Source organism: Falco punctatus (assembly GCF_963210335.1).
Source record: "Falco punctatus genome assembly, chromosome: 5".
NCBI classification, from domain to species: domain Eukaryota; kingdom Metazoa; phylum Chordata; class Aves; order Falconiformes; family Falconidae; genus Falco; species Falco punctatus.
Window position 1 is genome coordinate 2,076,182 of NC_137584.1, and position 14,611 is coordinate 2,090,792.

The 14,611-nt window shown below is 41.5% G+C and overlaps 1 protein-coding gene across 1 annotated transcript; it reads left to right on the forward strand.

Annotated features, from left to right (window-relative positions):
• Nucleotides 1-10,058: 10,058 nt before the first annotated feature.
• NDUFAF4 (NADH:ubiquinone oxidoreductase complex assembly factor 4) lies at nucleotides 10,059-13,776 on the forward strand. Its single transcript, XM_080389061.1, has 3 exons — nucleotides 10,059-10,685; nucleotides 11,205-11,302; nucleotides 13,460-13,776. The coding sequence occupies exons 1-3, from the start codon at nucleotides 10,559-10,561 to the stop codon at nucleotides 13,754-13,756; spliced, it is 522 nt and encodes a 173-aa protein (XP_080245187.1). The 5' UTR covers nucleotides 10,059-10,558; the 3' UTR covers nucleotides 13,757-13,776.
• Nucleotides 13,777-14,611: the final 835 nt, after the last annotated feature.

Consider the following 14,611-nt stretch of genomic DNA (forward strand, 5'->3'; position numbering starts at 1 on the left):
AGGAAGAGAGAGAGAGAGAACAGATTCTGAGATCGATGTTCTGTCTCCTGTATGAACAGGCTGTAGCTCTGCTTCTCTCTCCCATGCCCAAAGACAGTCTATGGTACATCCACAGAGGTGTAAGAAAAAGAAAACATTGCATCATTGTAGTGATTAACCATTATGATATCACACACATTTTCCAAATGGATTAGGGTATTAAAGAAAAACACATAACTTCTCATGCTCCCTCCAATGTCTGAACAAAGAGTAAAAGAGTGCAGAAGCAGCTTGCAGAAATCTAAAAATCTCAGTTGTTGTTGGGGTGAGAAGTGAATTTCCCCCCGCTGAAGAAAAGAGCTGCCCTGCAGGGACACTTTCTACAGTCTTATAAGAGATTTTATGCCAGTGTGCAGCTGGCGCATCTCACAACCTGTTGAAGAGAGACTGGCAGTCCTGGTGAGAGAAGCTTGGCTGCCGTAAATCCGACAGGCCACCACCAGACATCTCCTCTCACGTAACTCCGTGTATAGTGATACACAGGCTGACTCCTGCTACTTATAGGTACAGCAGAGAACCTCATCTCAAGGCAGCTGTTAGATGCTGAGGCCCGATCCCACGGAAAAGTGCTCAGAGGGCTTCTTGTCAGTAACTTACTGGAAACAGGATCTAGCAGTTTTGTCCGTATGGAATTTATCATTTGTTCTCACTCATCATTATAGCCTTCTGTGGAGAATTAGATTCCTTAATCCATATTAGAAAAACATGAGTCATCCTGACAAACTGGTTATCAACTAAAGAAATCTTGCCCATTTTCAGTGTTAATTTTCTAGCCAAAAAGTATGTTAATACCTACAGAGTTCCTGAACCTATGCTTGAGAACAGTTTTTTGTTTGCATTATATTATGTATATAGGAAAGCGTGCTAGTTTGCATCTTGACCCCAAAGATACCTTATCTTACATAAAGAACTCTGCCTTCAAGGAGTATTGGTAAGTCTGTGTTATAACACTGGAGCTTTGAAGCTTAATCATGTCCTTATTATACAATCTAAAAATGAACTTTTAGTACATAGAGGTAGTAATTTAAATATTTGGGGACCTCTTTAATGGTCTATTTTAGTAGCCCCCAGAGCAACCTGACACTTACATATTTAGACACTGTATCTCTATATATAATTAGTAAATGTGATTGTTCAAAATTCATCTGTGTCCCACATGCTGCCCTCAGATTTTTGATACTGTGGAAAGAAGAGACACACAAAAGGGCTCTCTAGCTTCAGTAATGATTTCCATTTGAACTCTTATACTGGTAGTCACGTGTTGGTATCACGGAAACCTCTTCTTGTTTCTCTAATGCATTCTCTACCAACACAATGTGTATATTGAAGCTCTCAGGTAAATGGTGATATATACAAACAAAAATGAAAAGGCTCAGAAGACCTGTATTAAGAGTGTAGTTCATTTTCTGTGTTATTGTACATAAAGTATACTATTTAGGAATAATGCAATATTAGCTAAAACAATACAGCATTATTTGTCTTAACTATATCCTCCTTTGCGAACTAATCTAATCCCAGACATTCTTTACATACATTAATAAGTACTACTGCATTAGGTGTAGACCAAATCCTTTGTAGCGGACGTTACTCCTGTTACAACAGGCATTTTTCTGCAATGTGTTGCAATAATCCATACTCATTTATTCCTAAATCAAAGAAAGCATCATCTTTTATGGTAAATGAGGCAAGCAGAGATTAAGTCTATTTTTCCTTGGTCAGCAATATGAATACGTGTTGTCTAAAGCAGTGTCTCTAATAATGGCTTCCACAGGATATTTCAGAGTAAGCTGTAGAAACAACCACCAAACCCCATACAGTAGGTTACAGCTGACAGTTATGAAAATTTTCCCTCAGGAATTTCTTTCCTGACCCTCACTGAATCACACCCCAAGCTTAAGAATTTTTGATACATTTCAAATGTAGATTTTTTGTTTAGAGCCTTGGATTCTTTCCTATTGTTTTCATTCCTTTTTATCCTGTTCTGCATAAATGCTACTGAAGTCAATAAGATTTTATATGGTACCTATTTCAAGGTCAGCCCCTGAAGAGTTACTATTTAAAATACAGGAAAACCTGAATGCAATCACAAATCTAAGAAAAGTTTGCGTTTGAATCAGCAAGACTCGACTACTGGAACTCCACTGGTAACTGCGTATCTTAGAAAAGTTAGATGATGGTTTGTCATCTTTTCTTGGACTAAATGCTAAATTAGTATAATGTATTCCTCAAATCATGGTCTGTATTTTATCTTGTGGTAATACAGTGCTATATGTTCTGCTTTATTTCAAGGCTTTTACTTAAAGGTTGTAGGTTGTCACCCTGTGCTCACATTCTCTTTGCTCTGCAGTCTGGTGGCTTCCCCTAACAGAGGCCTCTTCCACCATTAGTGTAGATGTGTTTGCTTCTTGGAAAGGAGAGAACCTGAAATCCATAAAATGGCTCGTGGAAGCAGCCAGGAAAGATATGTAATCTCAGTATGGTATTCCTTGAAGCTTTGCAAAACATCCCTTGTGTGTGCCAGGTAGATTTTTAGATCTATAAAAATACAGGCATAGGATGAGGACTCTAATGCAACTTACCCAGCATAACACTGATAAAGCCACTAAGCTATCAAACTATACTGTAACTTCTCCAGCTTCTTAAGACTTATCTTACTCTTGTATGTAAAATGGTTTTAGAAGTGTTTGTTGAAGTTATTTTGGCTTTCCTGTTCTGCACAAAATTTGGCTTTTCATAGGTAAATAAAAGAGACTCCAGTTCTTCACATAAACTGTGCTTGTAAATACACAATTTGCAAATTGTAGAAGGATGGAATTAAAGTGTAAATGGAATAAATAAAACTGCAGCTACTTATAGAAGCATGGAAATTCAATCCCATGATACATCAAGTCACAGACAATAAAACTAAGTTAGAAATTTCTGTATACAAAATGCAACATACCCATATAAATATTCATGCATCAACAAGAATTAAAAATATACAGAGAAAATATAAATATCCTTTTGGGAGGGAAGAATATTACATTATAGTAGAATAGCATTTTACCAACACATATAGGTTATGTATTTCTATGTGCTACAGTTCATGAAACAGATAATGACTATTCCAGCGCAGAGCTGGTGAACAGGTTCAGAATATTAGTAAACCTTAAGTTTTTTTCTAAGGTTTCTTCAAAGTTCCTACCAAGGTTTTCTTACAATCTGGACACATAAGGAAAAAATAAGATCACATTCACTAGTGGCTATTTTGACTTACTATAATAAAGTTTCAATTATTAAACTAATCCATTGCTAATAATAAACATTATTCACAGATATTAGTGATAACACAATCTTCCATTTTTTTCAGGGATAGATCATTACATTCTTGGAAAAAAAAGAAAACCCTAAGAACTTCCTGGCCTGCTGTTCGCAATTTCCGTGGTCTGAGAGAAGGTCAGTAACACAGCTGGGAATAGACCCTCTGCCTAGACCAAGGCATTACTCAGCCTTCAGTGATTTGCTAGATACTAAAATACTTGTTGGCTTTCCACAAAAAGAACACAGAAGTCACTTTCCCAGAAAATAAGTTAGTGATTTTAATCAGTATTTTTTTTAGCAAAAACTATGAGACATTTGTCTCAACAGAGTATCACTCTAGTCCGTGTTGACTTTTTTTTCCCTTCTGATGTGCTTATAGTTTAAGACAGTTGCATATCCTTGGGTTTCACTTCTTACTTTCACAGTACATTTTTATAACACAGACTTAGAAAAAGATACTGATTGATACAGAGCAAATACAGCAAACACAATGTAAAGAAACATGTTGGCATAGTGTAAGAAAACCCCAAAACATTAGAGGAAGAACAGGATGCCCACAAACTTTTTATCTATGGTCTAATTTCAAGTAATTGGTAGACTATCTAGGTTCAGGAAGGGGTGGAGAATTCAGAAGGAAAAAGATGACGGCACATGCAGCCTTATATCATAAAACCAATGGGTCTTACTTCCTTTGTGTAAAAGTTAAACTTCCTCACAGAGGTGGAGTGGGATTATTATGTTGACTCTTGTTCACATGCAGCTGTTTCCAAATTTGGAGATAAGTCAGAGCTTTACTGAAGACTAGATTACATGTCATAATGAGAATTGTCTTCAAAGATTTGTTTGAGAAATCCCTGTTGGGAACAGTAAGTAGAGGGATTCCATTTTTGTATGTTGCTTTTAGAATTGCAGCTGGCAGTGTCGGAATAAATAAAATAGGAACTAGTATGCTTCAATATGCAGGTGGAAGCAGGTTACTATCTTAAACTGAGGCTTCCAGTATGGAAGGATTGATTGCATTCCTGGTTCCCTGCTTTCAGGGAAGCATTCAGTCAGGCATGAGAGAGATGTCAGCAGGGCATGAGTTAAATTGGAAAATTTCACAATAAACTGATAAAGCTAAATAAAATTCTCAAACACACTGAAAAAAACCTCTTGTCACTTTAATGCAGCTTCTTTAGAGAAACACTTTTAACAGATGCGGAAGCGTGGGCAAAACCAGCCTGGATCTGATCAGACCTCAGAAGAACAACTAAGTTACTTCACAGCTTGCTTTGGTTTACAATTTGTCCCGTTTCCTGGAATAATCATAGATTAAAAACAAAAGTTCTTCTTTCTCTCCTTGTGCCTTTCATACACACTGTGCCCACATCAGACCTCGGGATCACTCACTTTTTTTGTGATAAAAAATATTAGAGAGATTTAATGTAAGAAGCTTTTATCAGTATCCTTCATACAAATTAGACTAACAGTACATACTTCTAAGTGGTGCGGTGATTCAGAAATCCTGGATTTCATGTTTTTCAGCTGTCAGAATATGCACTTTTATTTGCCAAGAGGAACGTAAGTCAAATTTCAGATCATCAAGTAACAAACACTGTAGAAAGCAAGGATTTCCATGTTCATCCCTAGATGCGTCCTAGTGCATCCCAGTTTTGCTACACTGGAAAGAAGAGGTCTTAGTCACCATCTCAGATAGGTGGGTCACCAAATGTACTTCAGTCATCTCTGTCCCTTAGGTCAGTCACGTCATTTACCTTAGTCCCACCCGTGCACACTTTGGTCACCTCCCCAGATGACAGTAAAGTGCAGGGTAAATTTACTCCATTGATCTGGTGGAAGTTGTACTAAACTTGCTGTTTAAAAAGCAATGCTTTCATCTTTGGACATCTTTAATTGTATTTGCAAGAGTAAATTAATCCTTTAAATACAATCAACAATTTTACAAACAGAATCAGCATTCACTAACATTGTTTTGTAGGTACTGATTTACAACAAACACAAATACAAACAGAAGACAATATTACTCGATATAACACTAAATCAACTCACCATGTGGATGGGATTCCTCAAGCAAAAAAACCCCACCACCTAAACAAGAGTAAGTTTTATGATGTCAAAGCATCTAAAGAAAACGACTGTTCTTTTTGAAGGCAATTCATGGGAGGTGTCTGCTGGGTACAGAAAACCTTACTAGAGAACAGGGAATTACCTGGGCTTGCTCAGCAAGTTGAATAACAAGGACCCCAATGAACAGGTACAAAGGTCTAAAGTTGCAACAATATATATGTAGTTCATCCAGCAAAATGATTGTCATCACTGCATCTTATCAACATGCAACTTGTATTTGTACAATGCTTTCTGTGACAATTTTATCATCATAATACAGACCTTCCAATACAGCTAAGATAACTCTTACCTTTCAAGTACATGAATGTTAGGTCACATTTTTCTCAGGCCCAAAGTGGTGGTGTTTGTCTTGCCTAATTCTGGTACGTCACCAAAGCCAGCCCAAGATGAGCCACCTCTCCATTCCACCCAGTTTCTTCTGACTGCTGGTTCACCTCCCCCTCATTGGTGCCGGTACAGTCATTTCTGTGACTGATGGAGCGAAACGACTACAACCTCTCACAAACCAACCAACCAAGCTGGCAGCAATACCAGTTCAAAGTATCCATATTCTTCCTATCATAAGCTTTATGTTTCTCCTCCTGTGTTTCTGGTAGCTTTTTGTGGGACCAGTCAAACCATCAGTAACTGATACAGCTTAGAAAAGTTACAAGACTTCTTCTCTTTACTAAATCAGACCAGCTGTTTGATGTTGTTCACTGTGACGAGTTCCTACAGCCTTGCTCTGGCAAGAGGGATGAACTGAAGCCAGGGTTACAGGAAGGAATAAGGGTGTCAGTTCTCTCAACTAGTATTGCCACTGAGAAAAGAGCACGAGGAACTGAACCTTGGAAGTAAAAATGAAGTACAAATGCACATGTAATTGCTACAATTAATTAATTCATTCCAGTACCAGGCTGCCTCATTCTCAAATAAGCTCGCTCCTGCTGTGCATTTCCAAGTCAAAGCAACCTGCTAACAGAGATATATCAGAAAAATTTTGGAAGATGACATCAGGTATACCAAGTCACAGTCAAACAGGAGAATTTAAATGCAACGCCTTTGAAATGAATGTTATCTGGCAAGGAGGCTGTGACCTGTCTGGGCTGATGCCAGAGCCTGTAAACACCATGCACTCTCTATAAACTTCATCCACGTAAGGACCTGACAAAACCTCCTTGTAAATAAAGCACTGCAGCCACCTAGCCTTGAAAAGATGCAAATGTTCAGTAACACTGATCACAGCCTGGAACTAAGTAAAAGCCTTCCATGTATTTGTAGATACTTCAGAAGCCAGTAAAAGATGGATTGTTGACACCAATAACACAGAAACAAACTAAATTAAGTGAACGGACAATGAGAAAACACTGAAAGGCAACAGTGATCGCTAAACGACCTTCTTTCTTGAGTTAGTCTTCAAAAAGTTGCAGGACAGTCATTTTTGCTTGGCTCATAATCAATTCTTGCTAATGCTGTGTTCTCTGGTTCTGCCTAACACTGATGAGATAAGGAACAAATGGATCAGTGCTCTCATTGTATTTACTGGGAAACGAGTAATCAGGACAGAGGACTCAAAACAATTCCCTGAATCCTAATTATACATGAATTTGCTAGAGTATCTCTTCAGACTGCCATAAACTGTGAACAAACATGAATAATAATATGAGAAGAGGAAAACAGCATCAGTGGTAGAAAATGTGGTCAGCATCAAATATAAACCTATGCTGCTGCTGCATAAGGGCACTTCTAATTTTCCTCTGCTGTTGACCTCTGGGTTGTTCCCAGACCATCAATCACGTAGCAAACCTCACCTGCCTCCTCTCAAAAATCCTGAAGTTGGGCACCCATTACAAAACCAAAGACTCTTCACTGAGATTGCCTGCCCATCTGGACTAACACTTGGATTTCTGCTATTCTGAATGGCAAAGACAGCAGAGAAACCTTAGTAGTACTTCAGAGCAAAACAAGTTAACACCAGATAATCCTATTCTCCTGTCTTGAAAGGGAATTTTCAATAAATCAATCAGACTTTTATACTAGTTAACTACCAAAATTAATTTTTGAAAAATTAAGAACACAACAGAAAATCAAAACTGGGATGAAAAACTGAAACAAAAGATTCAAAGAATGGTCACAAATGTAGTTTTTATTTTTCAAGTGCACAGTAGTTTTAAAAATTCTCTCTTAGAGGTGTGAAAGGATTAAAGAGATCTAGTGTGGCAGCCTATGGCACAGGTATATTGTGTGAGTTACAGTATTTTCCTCTGATGTGTTTGATGCTGTCCACTGTTGAGAACAGGATGCTGGTACACAGGAACTCACTCGGATAGCCTGTGTTCTTCTCATGGGCTGTTTTGTTAGAGCCCTACTTAGGCACTCATTTATTTCTTTGGGTATTTTTAAATTCTCTGGAAAAGTTTAGGTTCCTGGTTCAAGAAAAATGCATCCCATTTGTAACGCTGTATAGCTGAATACATACAGTTTTTATGCTTTGAGGAACTACATATCCATTTTTTAATAATCACACTTGCAGATAACTTTATATGGAAAAAAAATTAATCCAAGATCTTGATTACTGATATTTAATATCAACATGGTCACAGAGGCGAAATACCAAATTATAAAAAAAAATTTAAAAAGTTTTTTAATCTCAGTTCTTCTGCTTGCTACAGTCTATGAAAGATTATTCAAAATAAAAATCTTGTACTTGTGGTGCTTCCTTATACATAAAAAGAAGAGCCTTGTGCCATCCTCAGTGATAGGAGGTGACAGGCAGAGCATGACATCACTCTATTTTTAACTGATTGCCTTCTGGTGAATTTATTTTGCTGTCAGTAAATATTACAGCAGTGTTAGTCACATTCAGGCTTTACAGAGGAAGAAGCCCTGTGCCGAGTCTGATCCCAGAAGCCGTCAGTTCTTAGCTTTTGAAGGGAGAATCTTTTATTTCCGAATTTGGCCCAATGGCTTGCATCCACAGACAGATTAATAAAAATGTATCTCAGAGAAATGCTAAAGCACCCAACAAAGATCTACAACCACCAAAGGCATCCATGTGAATTTTACCATTACAGCTGCACCAGATAAGCTAACCACTTACAAAAACAGCAAAACCTGTACTCAAGCACATAGGTTTAGTCAGTAAGTAACTGACTACTGATATGTAACTAAATGTGAAAACTTGCTACCAGTCAGTCCAGCAGCTTTTAACAGCATCCATGTTCCTATTGTCACTAATACCACTTATCTTCTTAGTATCACTATACATGCAGTGCCTAAAATAAGATAGGGTCAGTAAGTTTATTACCAGAGAACATAAATTGCAGACATGTTTCTATCCTTCTCCTACAGACAGTGAGAGACTTTAAAATGAAGAAGTGGAGAAACTGCATCTTCAGGATTCCCCAAGACAGTAGAGATCTAGCAAGGGACCATGCTTATGCTCCGTGTCTCTGTTGCCTTTGCAAATCTATTTGGCTTTTCTTAACCACCAGCTTGTCTTTTGGCTTCCCTCTAAGCAAAACATTGTCACTCATTATGCAGTATTCAAGCATATTCAAGAATAGCCTTAATAACTATCACATCATCGTTATTACTAAATAACGCTACTAGTAGAAGAACAAGTTCTGAAAAACCAAGTTTTGCATGCCCACAGTAATAAGCACTAGACAGATGTGAGGGCAGAAAAGACGTGTTTTCCTTCCAAAAAAAAAGAACACGTGAGAAGTTGGATTTTGACTCTGTCATTTGTTAACACTCACTCCAAGTCACTTAATTCAGGCAACTATTACCATGCAGACAAAGAGTCTGCAAACAGCATATACACAACTTAAAAAGATAAAACAATTACTTATTGATGAATTCACACAGCAGCTGGAATTAGTAAGTCACAAGTAACCTCCTTTGGAAAGGCACCCTATGAGTCTCGGCCGACCCTGCGATCACACAGAAGATCATCCGGCACTATTGCTTCTTGCAACAGGCTAACAGTCCTCAGTGTTGCTCTTTCTGCCTTCCCTTCCCTCAGAGGATTTTATATCTTTCCATATTTACATTTTCTTCCTTAATCTTTAAACTGCTGATTCAATCTCAACAATTTCACCTCTGTCTACAATTTTATCTTTCTTATCTTGTGTAGCTCAAGACTAAGTACTTTCTCATAACACTCACAGTTTAGCAATTTTTGCAGGAGTCAGAAGGAAGGTTATTTGGTTGAGCTGAAGGAGATGGGCTGCACCCTGATAATATTGTGTAGCCCACGGATTCTGAACAGTATTGGGGAATCATACAGATTTTCCATGTTTGGTATGTCTTTCAGATGAACCTGCTTACAAAATTGGTTTTCTGTCACTGAAGAAACCAGTGAGGTGTCTATAGGGAAATGCTATACACTTCAACGGGAGTAAGAGGCACAACATCACCAGATACCTATGCTACCATTACCCAAGTGAAAACTTAAAAAAGATTTAAAAGGAGGGTGAGTTGTTACACAGGCCGAGGGCCCCTCGCTCCCGCTGCCGGGGCCCAGCGGTGCCGCTGCCACCCCAGCGGCAGCACCGCGCCGCAGGCGGCTGGCGCCCGCCCGGCTCCCCCCGCCCGCCAGCTCCCGCCGACACACCAAGCGGCGACAGCTACGACCCGCCGCGCCGTGGGGCTGCCCCGCCAGCCGGCGGCCCCCGCGCCTGCCGCTGCGGCTGCCAGGGCCGGCCCGGGCCAGCCCGCCGCCCTGAGGGCGCTCCCGGCGGGCCCAGCTCCCACGGGCGGGGGGGGACGCGCCGCGGGGGCTCCGGCCACCCTCGCGTTTAGCAAAGCCGCAGCAAGGCCAACACGCCGCCCCTCACCGCCGCGGCGGGCGGCCCGGGGGCCAGGGCGGCGCTGAGGGAGAGGAGGAAACACCGCCGGGGCGCCGGGAAATAAGCGGGAACCATCGCGTCCGTAGTTTTCGCTTGTTTCGGCCTGTTTTTAGGGTTTGTTTTTTCCCGCTGCTGCTGCCGCCGCCCCGCAGGCCGCGCCGCGCCTCCGACCTTTTCCTCAAGGCCAAGCCTGTGCGCAGGCGCCACCCCGCGCAGGCGCGGCGCTGGTGTTGGTGTTGGCGGCGGCGGCGGCGGCGATGGGCGGGCGGCTGGCCCGCGTGTTCCGGAATTTCAACGTGGAGAGCCGGGCCCGCCGCGAGATCAGCAAGGAGAAGCCGACGCCCGCGCCGCGGCACCCCGCCTCCCGCCTGGACGAGCTGGCCGGTGAGTGCCGGCCGCGCCAGGCCGCGGGGCGCCGCCGGCGGGGCGCGACGACCGTGGGACCCGGCGCGGAGCCGCGGGGCGGGCGGGGCCGCGGGAGGGGGAGCGCGGGTGCGGGGGGCGGGCTGCGCGGGCGCGGGAAAGGGGGCGCGGGGCCGCCGCGTGCCCGGGGCGGCGCGGGGCCCGTGACATTGAGAGCGGGGCGGCTGGGCGCGCGGGGCATGCTGGGAGCCGCAGGCGGCGGCGGCCGTTGCTAGGGGCCGTTGCTAGGGGCGGCGGGCTGCTGCCGCTGGGTCTCTCGGGCCGGCCCGGGCCAGCCCCGCACTCGGCGGCAGCGGCGGCCTGTCCCGCGGCGTTACATGACGAACCCTTCGGATAAGCACCCTGCGGCCCGGAGGCCGCGCCTTGGCCCACGGGAGTGGTTGGGCTGGCATAACTAACAAAAGGGAAACAGTTCGACTCAGATCTGGCTTGTGTCTTTTTTTTTTTTTTCCCTTCCCTTCTGCTCCCCACTGCCTTTAGACCACCCAGAGATACGACAAGAAATTTACAGAAAGGACGATAGGCTTCTCACCTTGTTAAAAGACGTTTATGTCGAGTCCAGAGATCCACCTGTGCGGGTGAGTATGACCCTCTGTAGGAGGCACACCTGCATCAGCTTTGTGGTTTTCAAACTTGATACAGATTCTGTCTAAAAGAAGAATGCTCTGTTACTGCCTAAACCCTACCTTTTTTTTATAGATAAAAGTGATGTTTTCATCACTGTTCTTTTATATATAGGTAGGACTGACTGTTTGACCCCGAGTCTTGAACATGTGACAGATTGTGATTATACAACCTTTTAAATGCTTATGCAGTCTTCCTTTTTAACACCACATTGATCTTAACTTTGTTCTTCACCTAAAGTCCTACTTCTGCTTCCTTTAAGGCAGAAGAACAGTTGGCCAGCCTTTTGCCAGAGATCTCTCATAGAGCTGTTAGAAGAAAAGACATTGGAACTACTATGGGAGCCTGAATGTGGTTAGAGGACAGACACTGATGTTTTAGTGGAGTCTTTACTGGTGTTAATGTCATACTGTGTAGAGACTTTTCCTTATGCAGCTGAGGAAGTGCCTTATTTTTTTTCTGCATAACCTCTTGGGATTGTTTGGTGATCAGTTTCCTTGTTGTCAATAGCTGCAGTATTTGACTTAGAAGGCAAAGCATACCCCTTCCAGTAAAATGCAGACTGGGGTTCAGGCTCCTGTTTTCCACCATGCTACATTATGGCTTGTATGTTTTTCCTGATGGATTATTGGACACTTTATTCTAGCTGCTTTATTCGGTAATAAAAGTTTTCTAGTCATCTAGCAATAAAATTCCTAAGTCTCTCAAATTTGCCATTTTCATAGTACCTTGTATTCAAGACTAGAAGTACTTAAAATTTAAACAGATTTCTGCAGTCTCTCCCTGAACTTCCCAAGTAACCTCTATCCTTAATTTTCATAATAGAGGTTAGGATTCTAATCTTGAAGCACTGAAGGTCTAATTTCTGTATCTTTCAATAGTCATTGTAAGCCTGTCAAGAGAGATTTGAGAAAAAGCCTAAAAAGTGGAACAAGTCTCAGTACTTGATTCTGTGCCTGCTCTGCTGCCATGCCAGGCTTGCTCTTGCGGTGTGTCTGCTTGCAGTTGTTAGGACGAGCATGGTTAATAGGCAAAACTTCATCCAAACACATCCGTCCTTTCCTGAATACTTTGTGTATCATGTATGTGGACATACCTATCTGTATATTTGGTATGTGTGTGGTAAGTGAAAGAGCACCAGCTCTCGAGTCCTCAACTGGCAGATACCCACAGGCAGATCATTTCATTAAGACTTGAAAAACTGTTCATTACCCAAGCACAGTATTAGCACAAAGTAAAAGGAAGAAACGGCGAACTGATAGCATCATCAGACATCCTCTGTAGTTTAGAAACAGACATGCAGTTGTAGATGCTGTAACATCCACATCATTTTTCTCAGCTTGTGAGTTAGTACAGAGTGTCTGTGGCCTAATTGATGGCTGGGGGCTCAGGTAACTGTAAAGGTACTTTGTCTTAAATTTAAGAAAGGTTTTCATTGTGGTGTTTTTGCAATGTCATTCACTCATTAAATCTTAATGAAAGGCAGTACAAGGGAATGCAGAACTGGTTTGGAAATGACTTGGAAATATGAAGGGCCTTGGGAGAACAGTCTGAGCACTGCAGTAGTTATGGGAATTAAACTCCATATGATGCTGTAAAATAGTTTATTTTTGTCCAGCAAAGCTTGTTCGTTGGACAGAGCAAAAGAAGGGATATCTTTGAGATGCAAAACTAAAATCTAGAAATGAAGGGAAGAGAGACTATATGAAAAAGATTTCCAGTGCTATCAGAAGGATACCAATTTTTTTCCCCCTCCCTTGCCATGAATCAGTACCAGATATTAGGTTATCTGCATTTACATTTGGCTACCAGAATCTGGAGTTTGCCTTGTGTGAAGGGCTGCTGAGCCTGTGCAATACTTACCGTTCAACGGATGGTAGCTTTTCAGAATTTGGGTGGGGGATGACATTGTATGTAGAGTGGCTGTGGAGTAACGTGACACTTTGTGTTGTATCAAGAAGCAAGGCTGGCAAATTATTTGTTTTTAAATGCTGTGAAAATGGGGAAATTTAATAGGAAATGCCATATTTAAGAAAACGTCTTGGCTGCTACAGTATGCATAGTAAACAGAATTTCTGTTAAGCTCTTTTTGTTTTCCTTCCCACAATTAGGTAGAAGATGGAGGTGGTGAACATCTTCCATGTAAACAGGAGGAAAAGAGACTTACAAAACTAGGCCACTTGGGAGAGCTAGATGTTAAGAAAGTTCCCAAAGGCAAAATTTCCATTGTGGAGGCTCTGACGCTTCTTAATAATCATAAACTTCATCCTCAAATATGGACTGCAGAGAAAATAGCAGTGGAATACAGTCTGGAACTGAAGGATGTCAGCTCTCTTCTGGAATTCTTCATTCCTTTCACTGTGCAGGAATTTCCTAAAGAAACCAGAAAAGCTATAAAGCCAACATAAAAATAATTACCCAAACCTTCTGTGATTTCACTTGTGTCTTAATTTTACTCTTGAGTATATTCAGTGTCTGAAGAGTTTGTAACATGTCATCCAACAAGGCTGCTTCCTTATATCAGTAAGATCTATTCAAGCAATTCCATTCTATATTGGATGGCTTCAATTAAATGCAGCAATTATAGGATATATTTTGGAAACCAGATTATAACTAATAAGTTGTATGAAAGCATGTCACATGAATCTGATTATCCCATTTGCATGTTAAAAGTGGGATTGCCTTTCTTAGCAGAGACTTCTTGGCCTTCAGCTAAAGCAGAGCTCTGTGTGTATTAGCTCTGTAGTTTCATGTTACAGTGTTCTTTCAAGGACTTAGTCAAGGTTTGTGTGTATATGAACAGCTGTATTTTTTTGGTATAAGAATGGAATAGTATTTATACTTTGTAAAGAAGATTAACCACAGGCTCATTTGGGATATTCAGCTGTGTCAAAATAAAACGGTGGTGAATAGCCAGAAGGCCTCTCTCTGGTGCTGGAACAGTAACGGCTGATGTGTAGCTCCTCCTACACTCTATTCTGATCTACTTTAATTAACTCATCTCCCCAGGTGCAGTCTGTCAGTGAATTTGTAAAGAGTGATGATACTCTAGCATCAGTCTCCTGCAGCAGTTGATGGCACCTACTGTATGAGAAATAATGGTTCATATTATAATTAACAGGTAGCTGTGAAATGCAACTGGATCTACTGATTGGACCCACTAGTAGATCTTTGTAAATGTCTGCCTGTCCTGTTACAACAGCCCTTTTTTCCTGTGGAGGCTTTGTCTGACATCCAAATGTGGGCTAGATCCGAGTCATGTT

What these genes read in the sequence shown, in the direction of transcription:
- NDUFAF4 (XM_080389061.1), top strand. Translation starts at nt 10,559, where the DNA reads ATGGGCGGGCGGCTGGCCCGCGTGTTCCGGAATTTCAACGTGGAGAGC. An exon ending in CCGCCTGGACGAGCTGGCCG is followed by an intron (nt 10,686 to 11,204) that starts GTGAGTGCCGGC and finishes CACTGCCTTTAG; the next exon opens with ACCACCCAGAGATACGACAA. An exon ending in CCAGAGATCCACCTGTGCGG is followed by an intron (nt 11,303 to 13,459) that starts GTGAGTATGACC and finishes TCCCACAATTAG; the next exon opens with GTAGAAGATGGAGGTGGTGA.